The sequence below is a fragment of the Euphorbia lathyris genome, chromosome 2 (genome assembly GCF_963576675.1).
Source record: "Euphorbia lathyris chromosome 2, ddEupLath1.1, whole genome shotgun sequence".
Lineage (NCBI taxonomy): Eukaryota > Viridiplantae > Streptophyta > Magnoliopsida > Malpighiales > Euphorbiaceae > Euphorbia > Euphorbia lathyris.
In genome coordinates, this window is record NC_088911.1 from 133,613,270 (window position 1) to 133,630,039 (window position 16,770).

The 16,770-nt window shown below is 33.2% G+C and overlaps 1 protein-coding gene across 1 annotated transcript; it reads left to right on the forward strand.

Annotated features, from left to right (window-relative positions):
- Window positions 1–9,555: 9,555 nt before the first annotated feature.
- Window positions 9,556–12,272, forward strand: LOC136216912 (exopolygalacturonase-like). The gene is made up of 5 exons (XM_066003458.1): window positions 9,556–9,806; window positions 10,113–10,409; window positions 11,010–11,299; window positions 11,464–11,680; window positions 12,024–12,272. The coding sequence occupies exons 1-5, from the start codon at window positions 9,651–9,653 to the stop codon at window positions 12,249–12,251; spliced, it is 1,188 nt and encodes a 395-aa protein (XP_065859530.1). The 5' UTR covers window positions 9,556–9,650; the 3' UTR covers window positions 12,252–12,272.
- The last annotated feature ends 4,498 nt before the right edge of the window (window positions 12,273–16,770 follow it).

Sequence of the window (16,770 nt, forward strand, 5' to 3'; positions counted from 1 at the left end):
GCTCGGCCCTGACAGATGTCAGCTTTTAATTAAAAAAATATATAAAAGTCCAATGTGGTGAAGCTCTTAGCTTAGTGGTTGAGAGCTTACCTATGATTAGGGAGGTCATCGTTAATTTTGTAAAACGTTTTAGTCCACACTGGTTTTAATTATTATTAACATGAATTAATGCATTAAAATTAATTCTTCATTAATTGAATTAATTAAGAAAAATAAATAATTCAACAGTCTTCCTATAAGAGTGTTTTTTTTTTTTTTGCTCATTTGAAATAGATAGACACTGGAATTGAAAATTTTCCACTCTCCCAAATTTTGTTCAACTCTAGGAACTTTTATTGCAATTCATTCGTCTTATTTCTTGATTTTCTGATCATAATTCGACATACGCGGTTAGAGTTCGAAACCCTTTTGTTGTATGAGGCATCATCTAGCTCATCTAAAGGTTTATTATATCGAATTTATTTAATTTTATTATTTTTATTGTTCAATTCAATGAAATTATTATTATGTTCTTCAATTAATGGTGAATTTAAAGATGCTTATTTTAGAAATTAAATTATAAAATTTTCATCAAAATTTTATCCATATGTTCAAAATATTAAAATTTGATAATATTAATAATTATATTGTGATATGATATTAAATAATGTAATGGACTTAAACAAATAAGCTCAAACCCGTTATTTATTATATTTGGTCAGCCCATCCAACAAGGGGGGGTCTTGTCGGAATAAAGCACATAAAAGAAGCTTTGGACTCCAAGAAACACGCTCAAATGAATATATTGCCGAAATGTAGATTTTGAACCAAGGATGAGATAAGAAGCTTACAAAAGCACAAACAATGATGTGAATAACTGCCTATAAATAGCATAGAAATAACAAACATCAGGTACACAATTCCATATCACTTTCTTTCACTGAATAGCTTTCCAAGTTACGTATCATCATACTGACTTAAGCATTGCAGAGGGTTTGCCAATCTCGGAACCCTTGTCTAACTGTTTTATTCCTTTTGTTAATTGATATGCGGATATCATATTGTATAAAAAAGACTATGCTAATGTATGATGAATTATATTATCAATTTATGCTAAATATAAAATTAAAAAAATAACTTAATTTACACAATTAAAAAAAAATCAATTTATTAACTAAAACTACAATAAATATGAAGTATTACATATATTGTGCAACGCATTGGCATGGTTAAACTATAAATTTAACTATTTTTTTAAATGATAACATAATTTCATAACCCGTGCATCCTACGGGCATTCAACTAGTGGAAAAGGAAAGGTTAATATTTTTATATTAAACCAAAACGTTTTGTCAATATAAACCATTTAAAATTTTTGAAATTAAAGACAATTGAAGTTATATTTTTCTCTTACATATATGGTATCAGAGAAGATGACTATTTTGTACACCTTTCAAGTCGAGGAGTCGAGCTTTCGCGTGCATAGTCAGAGATAATAATAAAAGTTATTCTTGCATCTTAAATACCAGCTTAAGCTGTCGGTTCAAATGATTTCTTCTTAGATATAAAATATTTGTTTAGAATTGAAAAACAATTGCTTATAGTTATTTTGAATGAAAAATCAGGAAATATCTACCCCCAACAGCAATAATAAATAGCAAACATCTAATAACAACTTAAAATAGTAAAAAACAACTAAACCGAACAGGCTCTAAGATATATCTTTTATTAGATAGTTAATATATGATTTGGATCCTATTAACTTGAGTTTTAATTTAAGAGATCATGTTTAAGAGCATCTCCAACAGTCTCTTAAGTTAAAATTTGAAGGGAGAGACTAAAAAATCAACTCCAACAGCCTCTTAGTGGCTCCTTAAATCACTAAGAGCCTCCTCATCCTATCTATTAGTAGAAATCATTTCTCCACCTCTTAGTGCCTCATTGTTTCATTTTTTATTAATAATTTATTATTGAAGAGTCTCTCTCCTTTCACCATTGGTTAATATAACAATACTTACTAACTTTAATAATAAAATAATAAATAGAGAGTGAATATAAGGAGTATTAGTCACTCTTAAATCACTAAGAATTAATTATTTATATTATTTTTAGAGAGTGAATTAAGAGTCTCTTGGAGATGCTTTAATACATCTCAATCATTAATTACAAAATCAATGTTGAGATTTTTACAAAATTTAGCATGGACCGGATATGGTTTGAATAGGGTATTAGGTTAAGCCTAACTAAACTAACCGTATACGCTTAGTTATAAACCTAACTTTAACCCTAATGCAATTACGATAAACGAAACACAAACAAACACACAAGAATTGTTTACCCAGTTCGCCAGTCAATTTGAATGACTATGTCTGGGGGCACTACCAAGTCAGGATATTTTACTATGATTTTAGAGATACGGATTACAAAGAATGACGCTATATATTTATACTCCTCAAGAAACCCTAATCGTCCAAAATATATCTTTGTTGGCTGAGTTCGCTGACTTGTCCTTCATCGGTGCCTTACATTCATTCTTGTAATGACCATTCTCATTACAATTCCAGCACTTGATGTGGCTCTTGTCTTTGGCAGATTTCCCTCTCCCTTTTGACTTAGACCTGCCACGATTCTGCTTTGACTTATGATCTGCCCCAATTTTCTGCATTCAAGGCTGATCCAGATGTAGAACCTGACTCTTTCCTGCAAATCTCCTCGCTTATAATCAAATCTCTGACATCATCAAGCCTAAGTTTTTCTTTCCCTGATGAAGAACTTAGAGCAGTAACCGTGCCACTCCAACTCTCTAGTAAAGAAGATAATAGAATTAGGGCTAATACCTCGTCGTCGAAATCAATTTATACAGAGCTTAATTGAGTAATCGTCATATTAAAATCATTCAGGTGCTTCACCACTGCTATATTCTCCGTCATCTGCAGATTAAACAGTCGTCGCATCAGATGAACCTTGTTTGCCACGGAAGGCTTCTCGTACAACCTACTCAAAATCTCCAACATCTCCTTCGTGGTCTTTGCCTTCACGGTGTGATGCGCCACGTTCCTAGACAACGACAGGCGCATGGGAGTAGGAGAAGGGTGTACAAGAAGTTCTCCCGCACAGGGCCCCAAATTTAAGGGGGCCCAATTTTTTTTATTATACAAATCTAAATAAATTATTGTTATTAATTATTATATGAAAAATTAAGTGAATGTTAACTTATCCAAAAAATTAATGCTCTAAGAGTATTAAGGGGCCCAATTTTTTTTATTATTATACAATATTTAATTTAATTATTTTTATTATATTTATTATGGGTAAATGATCAAGTTAAAAGTATTTTGGTGTTTCATTTTATAGAAAGATTAATATTATATGATAATATTAATTTTTTAATGAATATGGTCTAATTTTTTTCATTTAGCACATGCCCCAAAAATGTTTAAGACGGCCTAGGCGAATCATGCTCATCGCTTTTCTGTCCAACAGCTTCCACTCTGCATCATACATATCATCCAGCTGGTTGCCTAGAGGCTGGTACAGATCTTTACGATACAGATAATCCTCGATCTGCATCTTCCAGAAACCAAAATCCGAACCATCGAATTTCTCCACAGGTGTTTTTCCATCTCCCATCGTAATTGCCCCAGTAACCTTTCTAATACCAATTGTTAGTAACTAATGCAATTACGATAAACGAAACATAAACAAACACACAAGAACTGTTTACCCAGTTTGTCACTCAATTTGAATGACTACGTCTGGGGGCACTACCAAGCCAAGATATTTTACTATGATTTTAGTGATACGGATTACAAAGAAAAAGGCTATATTTATACCAGTTGGATCGCTGAAGTAAATCTATAAGTACCCAAAGCCCATCTATAAGTCTCCAAAGCCCAACAAGTCCTGCATAACAAACAAAGCAAAGGGTTGCTCTCCCTCTCCCTTTTGTGCCCCCGTCCCTCTCAACGTTCATTTTTAGTTCGTGGATTATCATGTCTTCTTCCGATTAATCTTAGCGTAGTTGATTAGTGATAGGTAATATTCCATCATGGTTCATTCTTCCGCTGCAATCAATCTAAACCGTTTTTATGCTACAATAAAAAAAGGTAACTCCTGGACTAGGTATTATATTTGGATTATAATCGTTATAAACCCTTCATTGGTATAATAGCCATAGATTGTGTATTCTATTTATGATGATCCATTTTTCAAATTAGATCGCATCATACATGAAGATAATTAAAAATATTTGTTTTGATTTTCTTCACAGAAAAACAATTTTTTGGAGACAGTTTTTTTTATATAAAAAAAAACAACATTGAAATTGCGTGAATACACTATTTTTTTAATTGGTATATTTTGTTACTATTTACTGCGAGCTTCACTCTTGGTAGAGGGTTTTTCTTGCAAAAACCTGAACTTTTAGTCGTTGTATAGGCAAACGGGTCAAGTCTAATGCATTATGCCATATGTCGTACAATGATTGGAGGACATGGGACACATCAACCAACATGCACCAATTGACACGCGACACGTGTCATGCATGGACTGCACACAACGGATGCATAGGGACTCATATAACGTGTTCTAGGCAACCTTTGGCTGTCATTTTATTTCACAACCCTGTTTCAAAAAAAATCTTATTTTTTTTGTATTTTATTTATTTTTAGGTAAATATAATATTTAATTTTGATTTTTGAATATTCTAGAAGAATTTTATAATTATAAAATATACAAATTTCAGAACATTTTAGAAAATAACAAATTAATTTTAGGATGTTTTAAATTGATGGAATTGTATTTTGGTTAATTATTATGTTTGTATATGTCTAATTAACCCTTTTTTTTGCTACTGGTGAATCCCGTATGTATGACTAGAACTCATGAAATTGCTTCTTTTCCACATCGGTTGGATAAGTTACACAACTTAAAAAGGAAAATTAGGAATTAAAAATTGCACGGGAGGGTCAAATAGGATAATGTTAAAGCAAGCTTGCTTTATATAGTAAAGTTGTGGAAGTTGATGCAAGAATGCATTTTGGCTCGAGTGAAGGACCACACTTTCATTTTCAAAAAGTTGAGAAAGTTTAAGTCATCTCTAAGGATGAGGTATTACGTTAGATTCAAAGTTGCAAGAACTACAGAAAGGCAATGAGGATTTTCTTGGAACTATTGAGAGAGACATGTGGTACATCTCTCGTAGCCCATTCTAATATAAAGCTTTGGTCTGAAATGCATATCATCTTATTGTGAATGGGTACTTTAAGGTTTTCGGAATCCATTTCGGTCAAAGTTAAAGTTATATAAAAGATCCTCTTCAAAATGAACTTTTTTTTAACAAGTTCTGTTTATTCTATCTTTCGATTTTTTTCTATGTTTTTGGAAACTCTGAGAATTTTTAATTTTTGTGGGATATTGTTTTTATTTTATTATTTTTTTTGGAAGTTGATCTTATTAAGTGTTTATGGATGTTTAGTTTTTGGTTTATTATTCTAGTAAGTTATTATCTATCGTATAATTAAATTATACAATCTCTAATATTATTTATGGATAGAATTAATACGAATCGAATAATGAATTCAAAGTCAACTCAAAGATTTAATAAGACTCTTGTAATTCATTACGAGATGAGTTATATCCCAGAACAAAGTTTTTTATGTATAATATCTAATTATTACAGTTGAGAATTAGAAAATAAAGGGTAATTAGAGCCTACCTAAGTCTCTTTTTAGAATCGAAATTTAGTGTAAAGACAATATATTGATTAAATATAGGTTCTATAGAGAACTAGCGTGTATTGAACCTAACTTCTTACTAAGACGTGCAGTTAAAATTCTATTATAGATCAGACGTCAATAATAGCTTCAACTAGAAAATCTATCGCAGTTGAATTGAACAAAGACTTGAAACGAATTTGGGATAACTATAAGTTCTAGAGTGTTAAGATTATGTATATGTTGGATGAGCAAGAGACACTCGAACCTTTGAAAAAATTCATGGCTAAGCTCAAAGATGGAGTTAATGATTAGCACAAGAGTAACAAAGAAGCTTATCTAGCTTGAAAGAGGAAGAATTTCAATGTATGCATCATCTTGTATAGGGAAATGGATGATGGCCTTATTGACCAATTCTATAAGATTGAGGATGCAAAGGACCTATGTACCACTTTGAAAGGCAAGTTTGAAGGAATATCTCTAACAAGGCTCCATTCTCTCACAATCAAATTCGACATTTACAAGAAACGATATGATCGTACTATGTGGAAGCATCTTAGAGAGATGTCCAACATGATTAATGAGCATAGTGATGCATGTCACTAATTGATGGTTGAGCAAAAAGTTCAAGTTGTTATCTGCTCTCTATGGAATAGTTGGGAGCATAAAAGATGCAGCTGACTCACGCCGAAAGGGTCACAACCTTTAATGATATTATTCGCCATCTAGAACTTGAAGAGGATAACCTCGCATCGATTAAGATTAATGTATGGAAATTTTATGTAGGTTCACACTCAGTTGGAAGTAATTTAAACTTTCAGAACAAGAAGCGTAATTGCTTTAATGAGGAAAGGCTAAAAGAAGGCTAACAAACCAAATAAGTTGGAATAGGAAATAATTAGGAGGCACGGAAACATGAAGAGAATGACATATCACATGTGAAGTGTTTCAATTGCCAACTTAAAAGGCATCATGCAAAGACTGCATTACCCTTAAGGTACATTCAACTAACTCACAAATGAGTCAAATACATGTATCCAATATTATTCTTCTAACCAAAATTAATCTTCTACGAGTTGTTGATTCGGGTTAAACCAACCTCGTGACAAAGGATGGAGATGTCTTTGTCAATATTTGGTTGATCCCAGTCGGATAAAGGTGGATCTATGTAAGAAACAACTCAAGTGTTCAAGTTCAAGGGATCAACACTTATAGTTTAACTCCACGAGGTATATGGACTCTTCTCCTACATGATTTGCTATTTGCTCCTGAGATTTGAAGGGATCTTATTTTTGTAACATCTATGTTGAACCTAGGATTAAAAAATATTTGTGATAACAATTTAATGATGTGTTTGGAATATTCTTATTTTGGTTCTAATTACCGGTCACAATTACAAGAAGTACACTTTAGGGGGAGGTCACCAAAAGGTTGTACACTTTCTTGTGAAAAATTGAAGGTTGTATACTAAAGTGTGAAATAGGACAAAAGTTGTACACCACGTATATACCACGTATATAATTTACCCATCATTGGGATGGTGAGCAGATACTAGTCTAATCTTGGACAAGCATATTCGAAAGTTGTGAAAATGATATTAATGTATCTTAAGGTTACCTACAGATTACTCTATCTGTTATAGAGGAAAGATCTTCAACTAAAAAGATATAGAAATGCAGATTTGATGGGAGACTTGGACAAGAAGAAATTAACAGCCAGGCTACGTGTTCTTGCTAGGGAATGTTGCATATTATACAGTAGAAAAAAACAAACTTATGTACCGGTTGTACACCAAAGTGAGAGGTCATATATAAGGTCGTATATATTAGTGAGACAAATTGAAGGTTGTACACCATAGTGTGAAATGAGGCAAATGTAATTCGTCTGTAATGGAAATGAGTTGGATATGGTTAGGATGCATTATTAGATTAATCCTAACTAAGCTAACTATATAACCTTAGTTATAAACATAACTCTCTCCCTTTTAGTATAACATGCCCCTCTATTTCTCTCTAAAAGTTTGTTCTTAGTTCGTGATCATCATGACTTCTCTCGACCTCGACGTAGTAAATTCGTGATCATAATTCATTCTTGCGCTACAATCGATCCAAAAATTTTATGTGCTACAAGAGGTAACCCGTAGATCGTTAATATATCTGAATTATTTATGCTATAATCCCTTTAAGATATAAATATTAGAATTTAGTAATTAAACTTCAACCAATAAGTTTGTAACTACTAATTGAGATTACAATTTCATATTGAAACTCAACTTAAAAGAATCTCACTTTGTATTGATAATATATTATTTACATATGTGAACAATGGCAGAGATCTTTAAAAAAAAAACAATGGTAGAGTTAAAATATACAGTAAAATCTCTATAAATTAATAATATTGGGACCATAAAATTTTATTAATTTATAGAGGTTATTAATTTATGGAATATAAAATTAGTGATCTGGCCCAAGTGGGGATCATAAGAAATTATTATTTTAAAGAAGTTATTAATTTATCGAGTATTAATTTATGAAGGTTTGACTAGCATGTAGGGATTCCCGCCATGTGGCTGGTTAAAAGTGAATACGGATGACTCGGCACTTGGGAATCCAGGACTTGCAGGTGCAGGCGGCGTCTTTCGCACTCACGGGTTTCGCTAGAGGTTGTTTTGCCTTCTCAATCCCAGATTCATTTGCTTACCTGGCAGAACTAAGAGCAATCATCTTTGTCGTTGACGTTGCGTGGGAAAAGGGGTGGCACTGCCTTTGGATTGAGTCGGACTCATCATATGCTGTCAATTTATTGTTGTCTCGTTCAACATGGGTTCCCTTGACCATCCGGCAAGATTGGCTATAATGTCTGTCTCAATGCTCGGGAATGATGATTTCCGTGTCTCACATCTACCATGAAGAAAACAGGGTTGCCGACGCCTTAGCGAAATACGGACTCACAGTCCCCGCCTCTGATGTCTGCTGGTGGCCCTCCGCGTCGGTTTTCTGTAATTCATTTATTATGGACGACATTCACAATGTTTGTCAGTTTCGTGGTTCTTAGATCGGCTTTTACTTTTTCTTTTTCTTCTTGTATACACTTTCCATTTTTTATTTAATTTATTCATTCAGGTTTGCTTGGTTAATGGCTGGGGTGCCAACCTAGTTAGGATGTCAGTCATAACCAGGTATCGTCCCTACCTTCATTCAAAAAATATATTAATTGGCATGTGCTAAAACATAAATTGTATGTAAATTACATTATAACACCGTCAATAGAAACAAATTTCACTTAATAATATAAATTTTAGATTTACTCACAATTTTTGCAATTAACCTTGCATATATAATAGTCTTCATATTCTAAAATTGTTTCATAATCACTTCATATTTAATAGAGTGAAATGTATTTCTTTCCAATTAAATAATTATTCAATACAAGTGATCTACTATTCCTTATAACACAGCAAGATCACACTATTGTAAATTTAGTGATGCAATGTTGTAAATTTATTTGTCATATTATTTATTTATTTATTTATTTTTTCGTGATTATGGCTACTATATTTGTTAAGCATTAAGGTATATTTTTCAATTTATTGTATCGATAATTTTTTGTTATTAATAGCTAATTACTTAATATATACAATTTACTAATGGACGATTATTCTGTTGAGAATATTATAATTAATTAATAACACTAACAGATTTTAGTAAGACTAATTCTAGCCTTGAATATACCATCATATTATATTTGGTAAATTATAGTTGAGTATATTTAGCTAACAAAATTCTATAAATTGCTTATAATTCTAGCCACACATTTCTTACTAAAATTCTTATTATAAAAAGTGGGCAAACAATAGAAATTATCATTGCAATAAAAATAATAATCAGAAGAACTTGAGCTTCTTCTGATTATTATTATTTTTATGTTATTTAGTAAATAACAAAAAAACTAATTGCAATGCAGGGTGGGGCAATGGCCATTTCTAATAAACTTGTGAAATGTGCCATTCTTTTGTCATATTTAGCGACCGTTGTTTTTTGTGACGGCGGTCCAAAAATATTTAATGTGGTAGATTTTGGTGTAAAACCCGGTCCAAACACAGATAATGCAGTGGTACGTATAAATTTTCCTTTAAATTTAAAATGTATGAGCTTTTTGAAACAACTTTTAGATCTTTCACCGAAAGTTATTTGGGATTTGAAAATAAGAACCAATCCCCGTGCCACCATATAGTTAAGGAGCATGGGAGGAGGGCTAAGCATGCACTCTTCCCCAGCTCCGCCATTGTGTGGGGGATATTTGGTTCTTTATTTAGAGTTACTCTTCCCAAGGTGAAATCTGATAATTGGGGATGCAACCGACCCATGCACCCCCTCCTTTTGCCACTACCTGTTACATTTTTTCCTATGTTGTTTTCAGAATTTCATCAAGGCATGGAGGGGAGCATGTGATTTCGGTGGAATGGCAAGGCTAGTATTTCCAAAAGGTGAATTTTATGCCACCGAAACTGTATTCGAAGGACCGTGCAAAGCTCCGATCCAAGTGGAAATCCAAGGAACTATTAAGGCTGGATCAGATATCAGTAGTTATTCTGACGATTTTTGGATTTCATTTGAACATGTTAATGGTATGAATGTTTTCGGACCTGGTACTGTTGATGGCAACGGCCCCAATGTGTGGAAATATAAGGAAAAAGGAACCTCAATGTTCCCAATAGTAAGCAATATTACTCTATGCAATCACATTCTAAACTCACAATTCCTGTCGTAAAAATAACTGATCTTTTATTTTCATTCCATTGAAGTTGTTATATCGAATTTATGACAAAATTTATGTTGAAAAGTTGATGTGGCATGATTTTGCCATGGATGCGACCGTGCTGGAGTGCCTCACTAATACTACGTCAGCAGTAGAAACACTCTTCAATTTATTGTTATTTATAGATCATGATTGAAGGAATTTCAATTACTGATGTAGCATTGGTGGAGCAGACGTGGTATCGCAGATTTGACTTGGCTTTAGTTCGAAAAATGTCAGTCATTTGTCGGGCACAGATTTAGCTGAAAATCTATAACAGTGACTTCAATGGCACAAAAATCAATGTTTAGTTATTTTTATGACCCATTTAAAATTAGTTACCAACACAGTGAAAGAATAAACCGAATCAAGGTTATATTTATCTCAATAACACTATAAGAAAAAATGGCATTTTCAACCCATTTGCAACCATCAGTGATGGATTTCCGTAGTGATGCTGCTTTTTTTTTTGGTAATGCTATTCTTTCTAAAACTAATGCATTTTTTGTGTTGCTGCAGAGTCTTAAATTTATGGATTGTGAACATACATTAATGAAGGGGATTACATCTGTTAATCCTATGGGATTTCACATAAGCATTGTTAAGTGCAACGATGTTACAGCCACAAATATGCACTTAATTGCCCCAGATGACAGCCCCAACACTGACGGATTTCATATCAGCCAATCTACTAATGTTGGAGTCTTCGATAGTGTTGTTGCTACAGGTGATGATTGTGTGGGTGTCATCCATGGAAGTATGGACATCGAGGTCCGAAGAGTGACATGTGGCCCGGGCCATGGACTCAGGTATACACGAATCTTGTGAACATTAAATTCTATTGATGAAACCGAAACTACGCGATTGTAATTGATTAATGGCTCGATATATCAACTAACTTATCACGAGTTTAATCAACAGTATATCGAGTGTGTATTAATTTAACTAACATGTTTTCATTTGCCAAAAACAGTATCGGAAGTCTTGGAAAATACGACGATGAGAAAATGCTGAAAAATGTTCTCATTCAGAATTGCACAATGACTGGAACAGACAATGGAGCTAGAATCAAAACATACGCAGGATCACTTCCAAGTGTTGCTCAAAACATTACTTTTAAAGACATTATAATGAACAATGTCGAAAATCCCATCCTTATCGATCAATTCTACGGCAAAAAATCAGGATCGGTTAGTATTCTTCTTTTTCCAGACTTCAAACTCATTTTCTAATTTTCATGTTGAGAAAATTATGAGGCTGAAAGCAAGAAAGAAGAAAAAAAAATGCCGTTCTTGAGGTACACAAATTTCGTATCGACGGAATCTGCAAGGAATTCCTCATCGCTGATGACTAGTCCATAAAAAAACCTATAATTTCCAACACATTTTTACCGATTGACCCTGAGTATTTTCTTTTGGCTTCGCCACTGAATTTGAGACCGAATTTCTCCAAGGAGAGAGAATGATGCGACCTTGGAGAGGTTCCGCTTCGTATATTAATTGATTAACCGATTTCGTTTTTGTTACAATGCAGCCATCAAAGGTACAAATCAGCAATGCTCAATTCATAAACATACAAGGAACAACACCTACAGAAGCCGGAGTAGATATACAATGCAGCAAAGTAGTTCCTTGCCAGGGAATTAGATTGTCAAATATCAAATTGCAATACATTGGGGCTAAGAAAGAGCCTTTTACCTCTACTTGTACTAATGCCAAACTTACCTACGACGGACCTCAAACCCCACCCCCTTGTCGGTGATTAGCTTACTTATGTATTATTTCAGATTAGGATTCTCTAGAATTAAATTCTAGGATGTAATCTCAAAAATATTCAATAAAATTAATGATTGAATATATATTTTTTAAACTCTAGCTACATTTTGCAATTCAATGCCCAACGGAGGAGGTGCATAGGAGATCCATTGCACCTCCGGCAACTGGAATCCACCCTAGTTTGGGTGGTTTCAGACGACCCTAGGAAGAGAGTCTGAAGGTGATACAATCATATGAATGAGAATGAGTAGAATGAGGAGAAATATATTCTATCACGTGCTAGTGGGAAATGAAGGGAATTTGACATGGGATAAATAATCTGCCCGTAACAAAAATGGGTTGGATATTGTTAGAATGGATTATTCAGTTAACTCTAACTAAACTAGCTAACTATATAAGCTTCATTATAAACCTAACCCTACCCCTATATCGGACATAACACACAAAGCAAAGAGTTGCTCTTCCTCTCTCACTTTCGAGCCGCCCCCCTCTATTTCTCTCTAAAAGTTTCCTCTTAATTCGTGATCATCGTGTCTTCTACCCCTATATTCAATCTTTATGGCTATAATATAATTTTAAATTTTTATTGCTAATAATATATAATTATTAGTTTTATTTCTATATATTAATTTTGTTTTGACAATTTACTTAAATTCATTTACATTCTTAATATATATAATATTTAATAATAAATATTTAAATAAATCAAATAAAAAAATAAATATAATAGTTGTAATATTTGATTTTTGAAAGGATTATTATTTGTGGGGAATTTTTTTTTTTTTTTATTGAAGATGGAGGCAGGCGGAGAGAATCCCACCGCCTGGTCCAGAATAAAAAGAAAAGAAAATTGTTCATACAAAATTCAAAATCATAAAAAAGCAAAATAAAAGCTAACGAAACCGAAACTGAATGACATCATTACAATCATTAAAAATTTCATGCCTGCAAAATGACGGAGCTGAGTCCCACAAATGCAGAGTAGTAGAAGTGACACGGTAACGAGCAAGACAATCAGCGACTTTATTACCTTCACGAAAAATATGAGTGACCACTAACTGCAAACCAGAGCATAATATTGGATCAATTTGAGAAATAATTCATCAAACTGTCTTCTCGGTCATAAATCTTGTCATCTACAACACATGTGTTATTTTATCAGTAACAAATCACAAACATATGTTGGGATGTCAAAAATATTAAAAATATACTCTCTTTTTTACGAATTAAACAAAAAAATTTCAAAAAATTCACCGAATTTATAAATATTAATCTCCAATTTTATTATTAAATTACAAAAAACATTATATCCTTTTTTTAGAACAAATTGATATGCAATTGGTGCAAAATAAAGAAAAAAAATAACTGTATTTTATAATAGTGGCCGAAATTGATCAAATTTATCAACGTTAGGGGTAAAATTGCTCTTGGCTACAAACATTAGGGGTAAAATTGCACCATTTTAGACGTTAGGGATAAAATTGCACCATTTTAGATCGTAGATGTCAATTGCTACCTCGTAATCATCGATCTACTAAGCATTAGAAGTTTTTTTTTATTATTTTAAGACATTTTGTATCGAATAGCACTTATGTATTAAAGTATATTTTTTTCAATTAATGCTATTTTGTCTAAAAAAAATTTATATAGAGTTTTGCACCCCTTCCCTCAAATCCTGGATCCGCTACTGTAAGTAACCAAGAAAAGTTAAAACCAAACAGATCTAGAATTCAATCTGTAAAAAAACGAATTACAAGATCTCATTCAAGTTCAATTGGAACGACAAATTAAGGAAAATTAAAAGAGAAGAACAGTGAGGGGAAAATAAAATTTATTTTGCAACCAAACTTGAGGAAAACGCTGAGAGGAGGCAAGACGATTGCTAAGATAATGTCGATGCAATTTGCTGTTCCAAACATGCTTAATCGCTCAAAGGAATTGGAGAAAATGAAAATCGAGTTTTTTAATTCAATTTTACTGAATTGAGAGGAAAATTGGAGAAGAAACTGTTTTACTGCTATGTGCTTTTTTTTTTTTTAGCGAGATTATCCAAATTACACGCTGTTGCTCGTTGAGACTGTCTTTGCTAACAGAACTTATCACAATATACATGTTTGTATACTTTTAAACTACATAGTTTATATTTGAAAATGGTCGAAACCCAAAGGATTATTTTTGTACTTTTCCGTACTAATAAGGTGCGACAGATTAGCTAATCGCCACAAAAAAATAAAATTTGTGATGAATTTTGTTTTCTCCATAGATATGTATTTATTATGACGCATTAATGTTAATTTACCTCGCTTCAACAGTGGTGACCTTGTGGTGGCGAAACTTCGATATTCTATAGAAAAAAAATTTCCCACAAAAATGTGTATGCAATCGATCACTACAAAAAAAAAGGTATTTACCGACGAAATTTTTCTACTGTAACCGTCGCTACATATAGTACCGACAGTTTTTGTAACCGTCGGAAAAGTGTTGTTATTGCAGCTGTTGCTACTTTACCGACGGTTTTACAAAGGCGCCGGGGTAAGGTTTTTCAGTAGGGGCGCTTTTCTACACGCGGTTTAAACCGCCTCTAGCATCCGTTTTCATTTAAAAAAAATACCGACTGAAATTCAGTCGGTAATCCGTCACTAAAATTTTAGTCCAAATATAAATTTACCGACGAAATTTCTGTCAAAATTCATATCAATTATTTTGGGATTGCAGCCTCAATCTGAGGAAGCAAACACGTTATTACAATTTACATCATGTCAAAAACAAATGATCAATTGCAACAGTATGCTTGGTGGATCCATCATCGAGAACCCACTCCTCCAGTGTCTTGGTGCGAGATACTAGTCTATCGGAGTGGAAATTTGTCGCCGAGCCACCCGAAGAAGAGCTGGCCAGCCAAAGTTCTACAGAGTGCAACAGCATTGACAGATATTCTCAAAATTATAACTAAAATTAACAAAATCCGGAAACATAACCAAAAGTAGTTCAATAACATAGAAATCCACCTAAATTTATTTGTTGACTACGAGTAAGTTTCCACTGAGCTCCTTGAACAACAGCATTAGCATCGTCATTTCCATAAAGACTCAGAAAAATAGTTTCAGCATTTCAGCCTACAAAATCTCATCAAAAATAGGCTTAATAAATACAGACTCAGAAAGTAGGAGAATTAGACTAAGTTTCATATAAGAATGTCAGTTTAAATCGTAACAATCAACAAATCAACTCACCATGAGTACTCCAAGATGGTCATTTCCATAACTTTTTACATTGACATTTGCTTCCTCCTCACCTGGCTAGTAAGTTGATCAGCCATGAAAAAGTCGACCATTAGAACCTTGTAAAATGAAGAGTAGACTATGTTGCGAAGAACACGAAGGAAGCAGTAACTAGTAGGTCGATAAAAGAAGTCAAAAGGGCAAATGAGCAAGGCCAAGAAAATCTGGAAAAGTGATTGAAAATGTATGATTAATTAAGCACAAGTTTAAGTGATGAAATTGAAAATGAGGATAAATTAAGGAAGAATATATACTTACAAGGAGGAGGATTCCAGGAATGGCATCAATATGGTTCAAGGCCTGCAGCAATTCCATATTGTAATTAGTCGAAAACTCGAAATGTGCATACTTTTTAATGTTGAAATGACATAAATTGGGTGAAAAATCACAATTGAAATGTAGTAGATGGCCTTATTCTTCAAGATTAAATCATCTCTGAGCCACAAATCTAAAACCACTACTTTATTTTAACTACCTGCTTAAAAATAGTGCTTGTCCCAGATCCAACGTATCCAACTAATAGAATCTTTAGAAGTGTTCTTTGTGCTCAAGATAGTCAGGGACAATTCTACTTGTCATACTGCTAAATTGTTCTCCAGAAACATTTGATGATTTAGAAGGAACATGTAGTGATAAGAAAGTGCAAACCAGCTTCATTCCCACCTGAAAAGCAACCCAACGATCAATGAATGCCAAAATACGGATGACATTATTTCAGTGTTGTACATTCACATATGACACATACCTTGCTTCAAATGTAACCTTTAGTGTTCTTCTGCCCCTCTTCTTGATATGATCCACCCTCATTCACACAAAAGTGTGGGTTCCCAGCACATTGAACTCCTGCTAGCTGCAATGTTGAATAGAAAAACAGACATAAGTTTGTGAAGTGTCACAGCGCCCGGATGCCCTAGAATGCTTAATAAAGCTTATACTCATTTGAGAGACTAACACCTAGAATGCTTCTAAAAACATGATTAGAATGACAAATAATTCAAAATATTTTTCTCTCTTTCATTTCAGGTCTGAAGTATGACAGTCATAAGCCAATCTAATTGGAAATAAGAGCAGCAAGTTCAACTCTGCTAGTAGCATGTATAATATCAAAGTGAGACTTTACCATGGTATCATTCCACATAATATGTATATTTTCTGTAAAACAACAAGCTAAACAGGTTGAATGATGAGGTAACATGTTCATAATCAGCGAAGATGTTCACTATC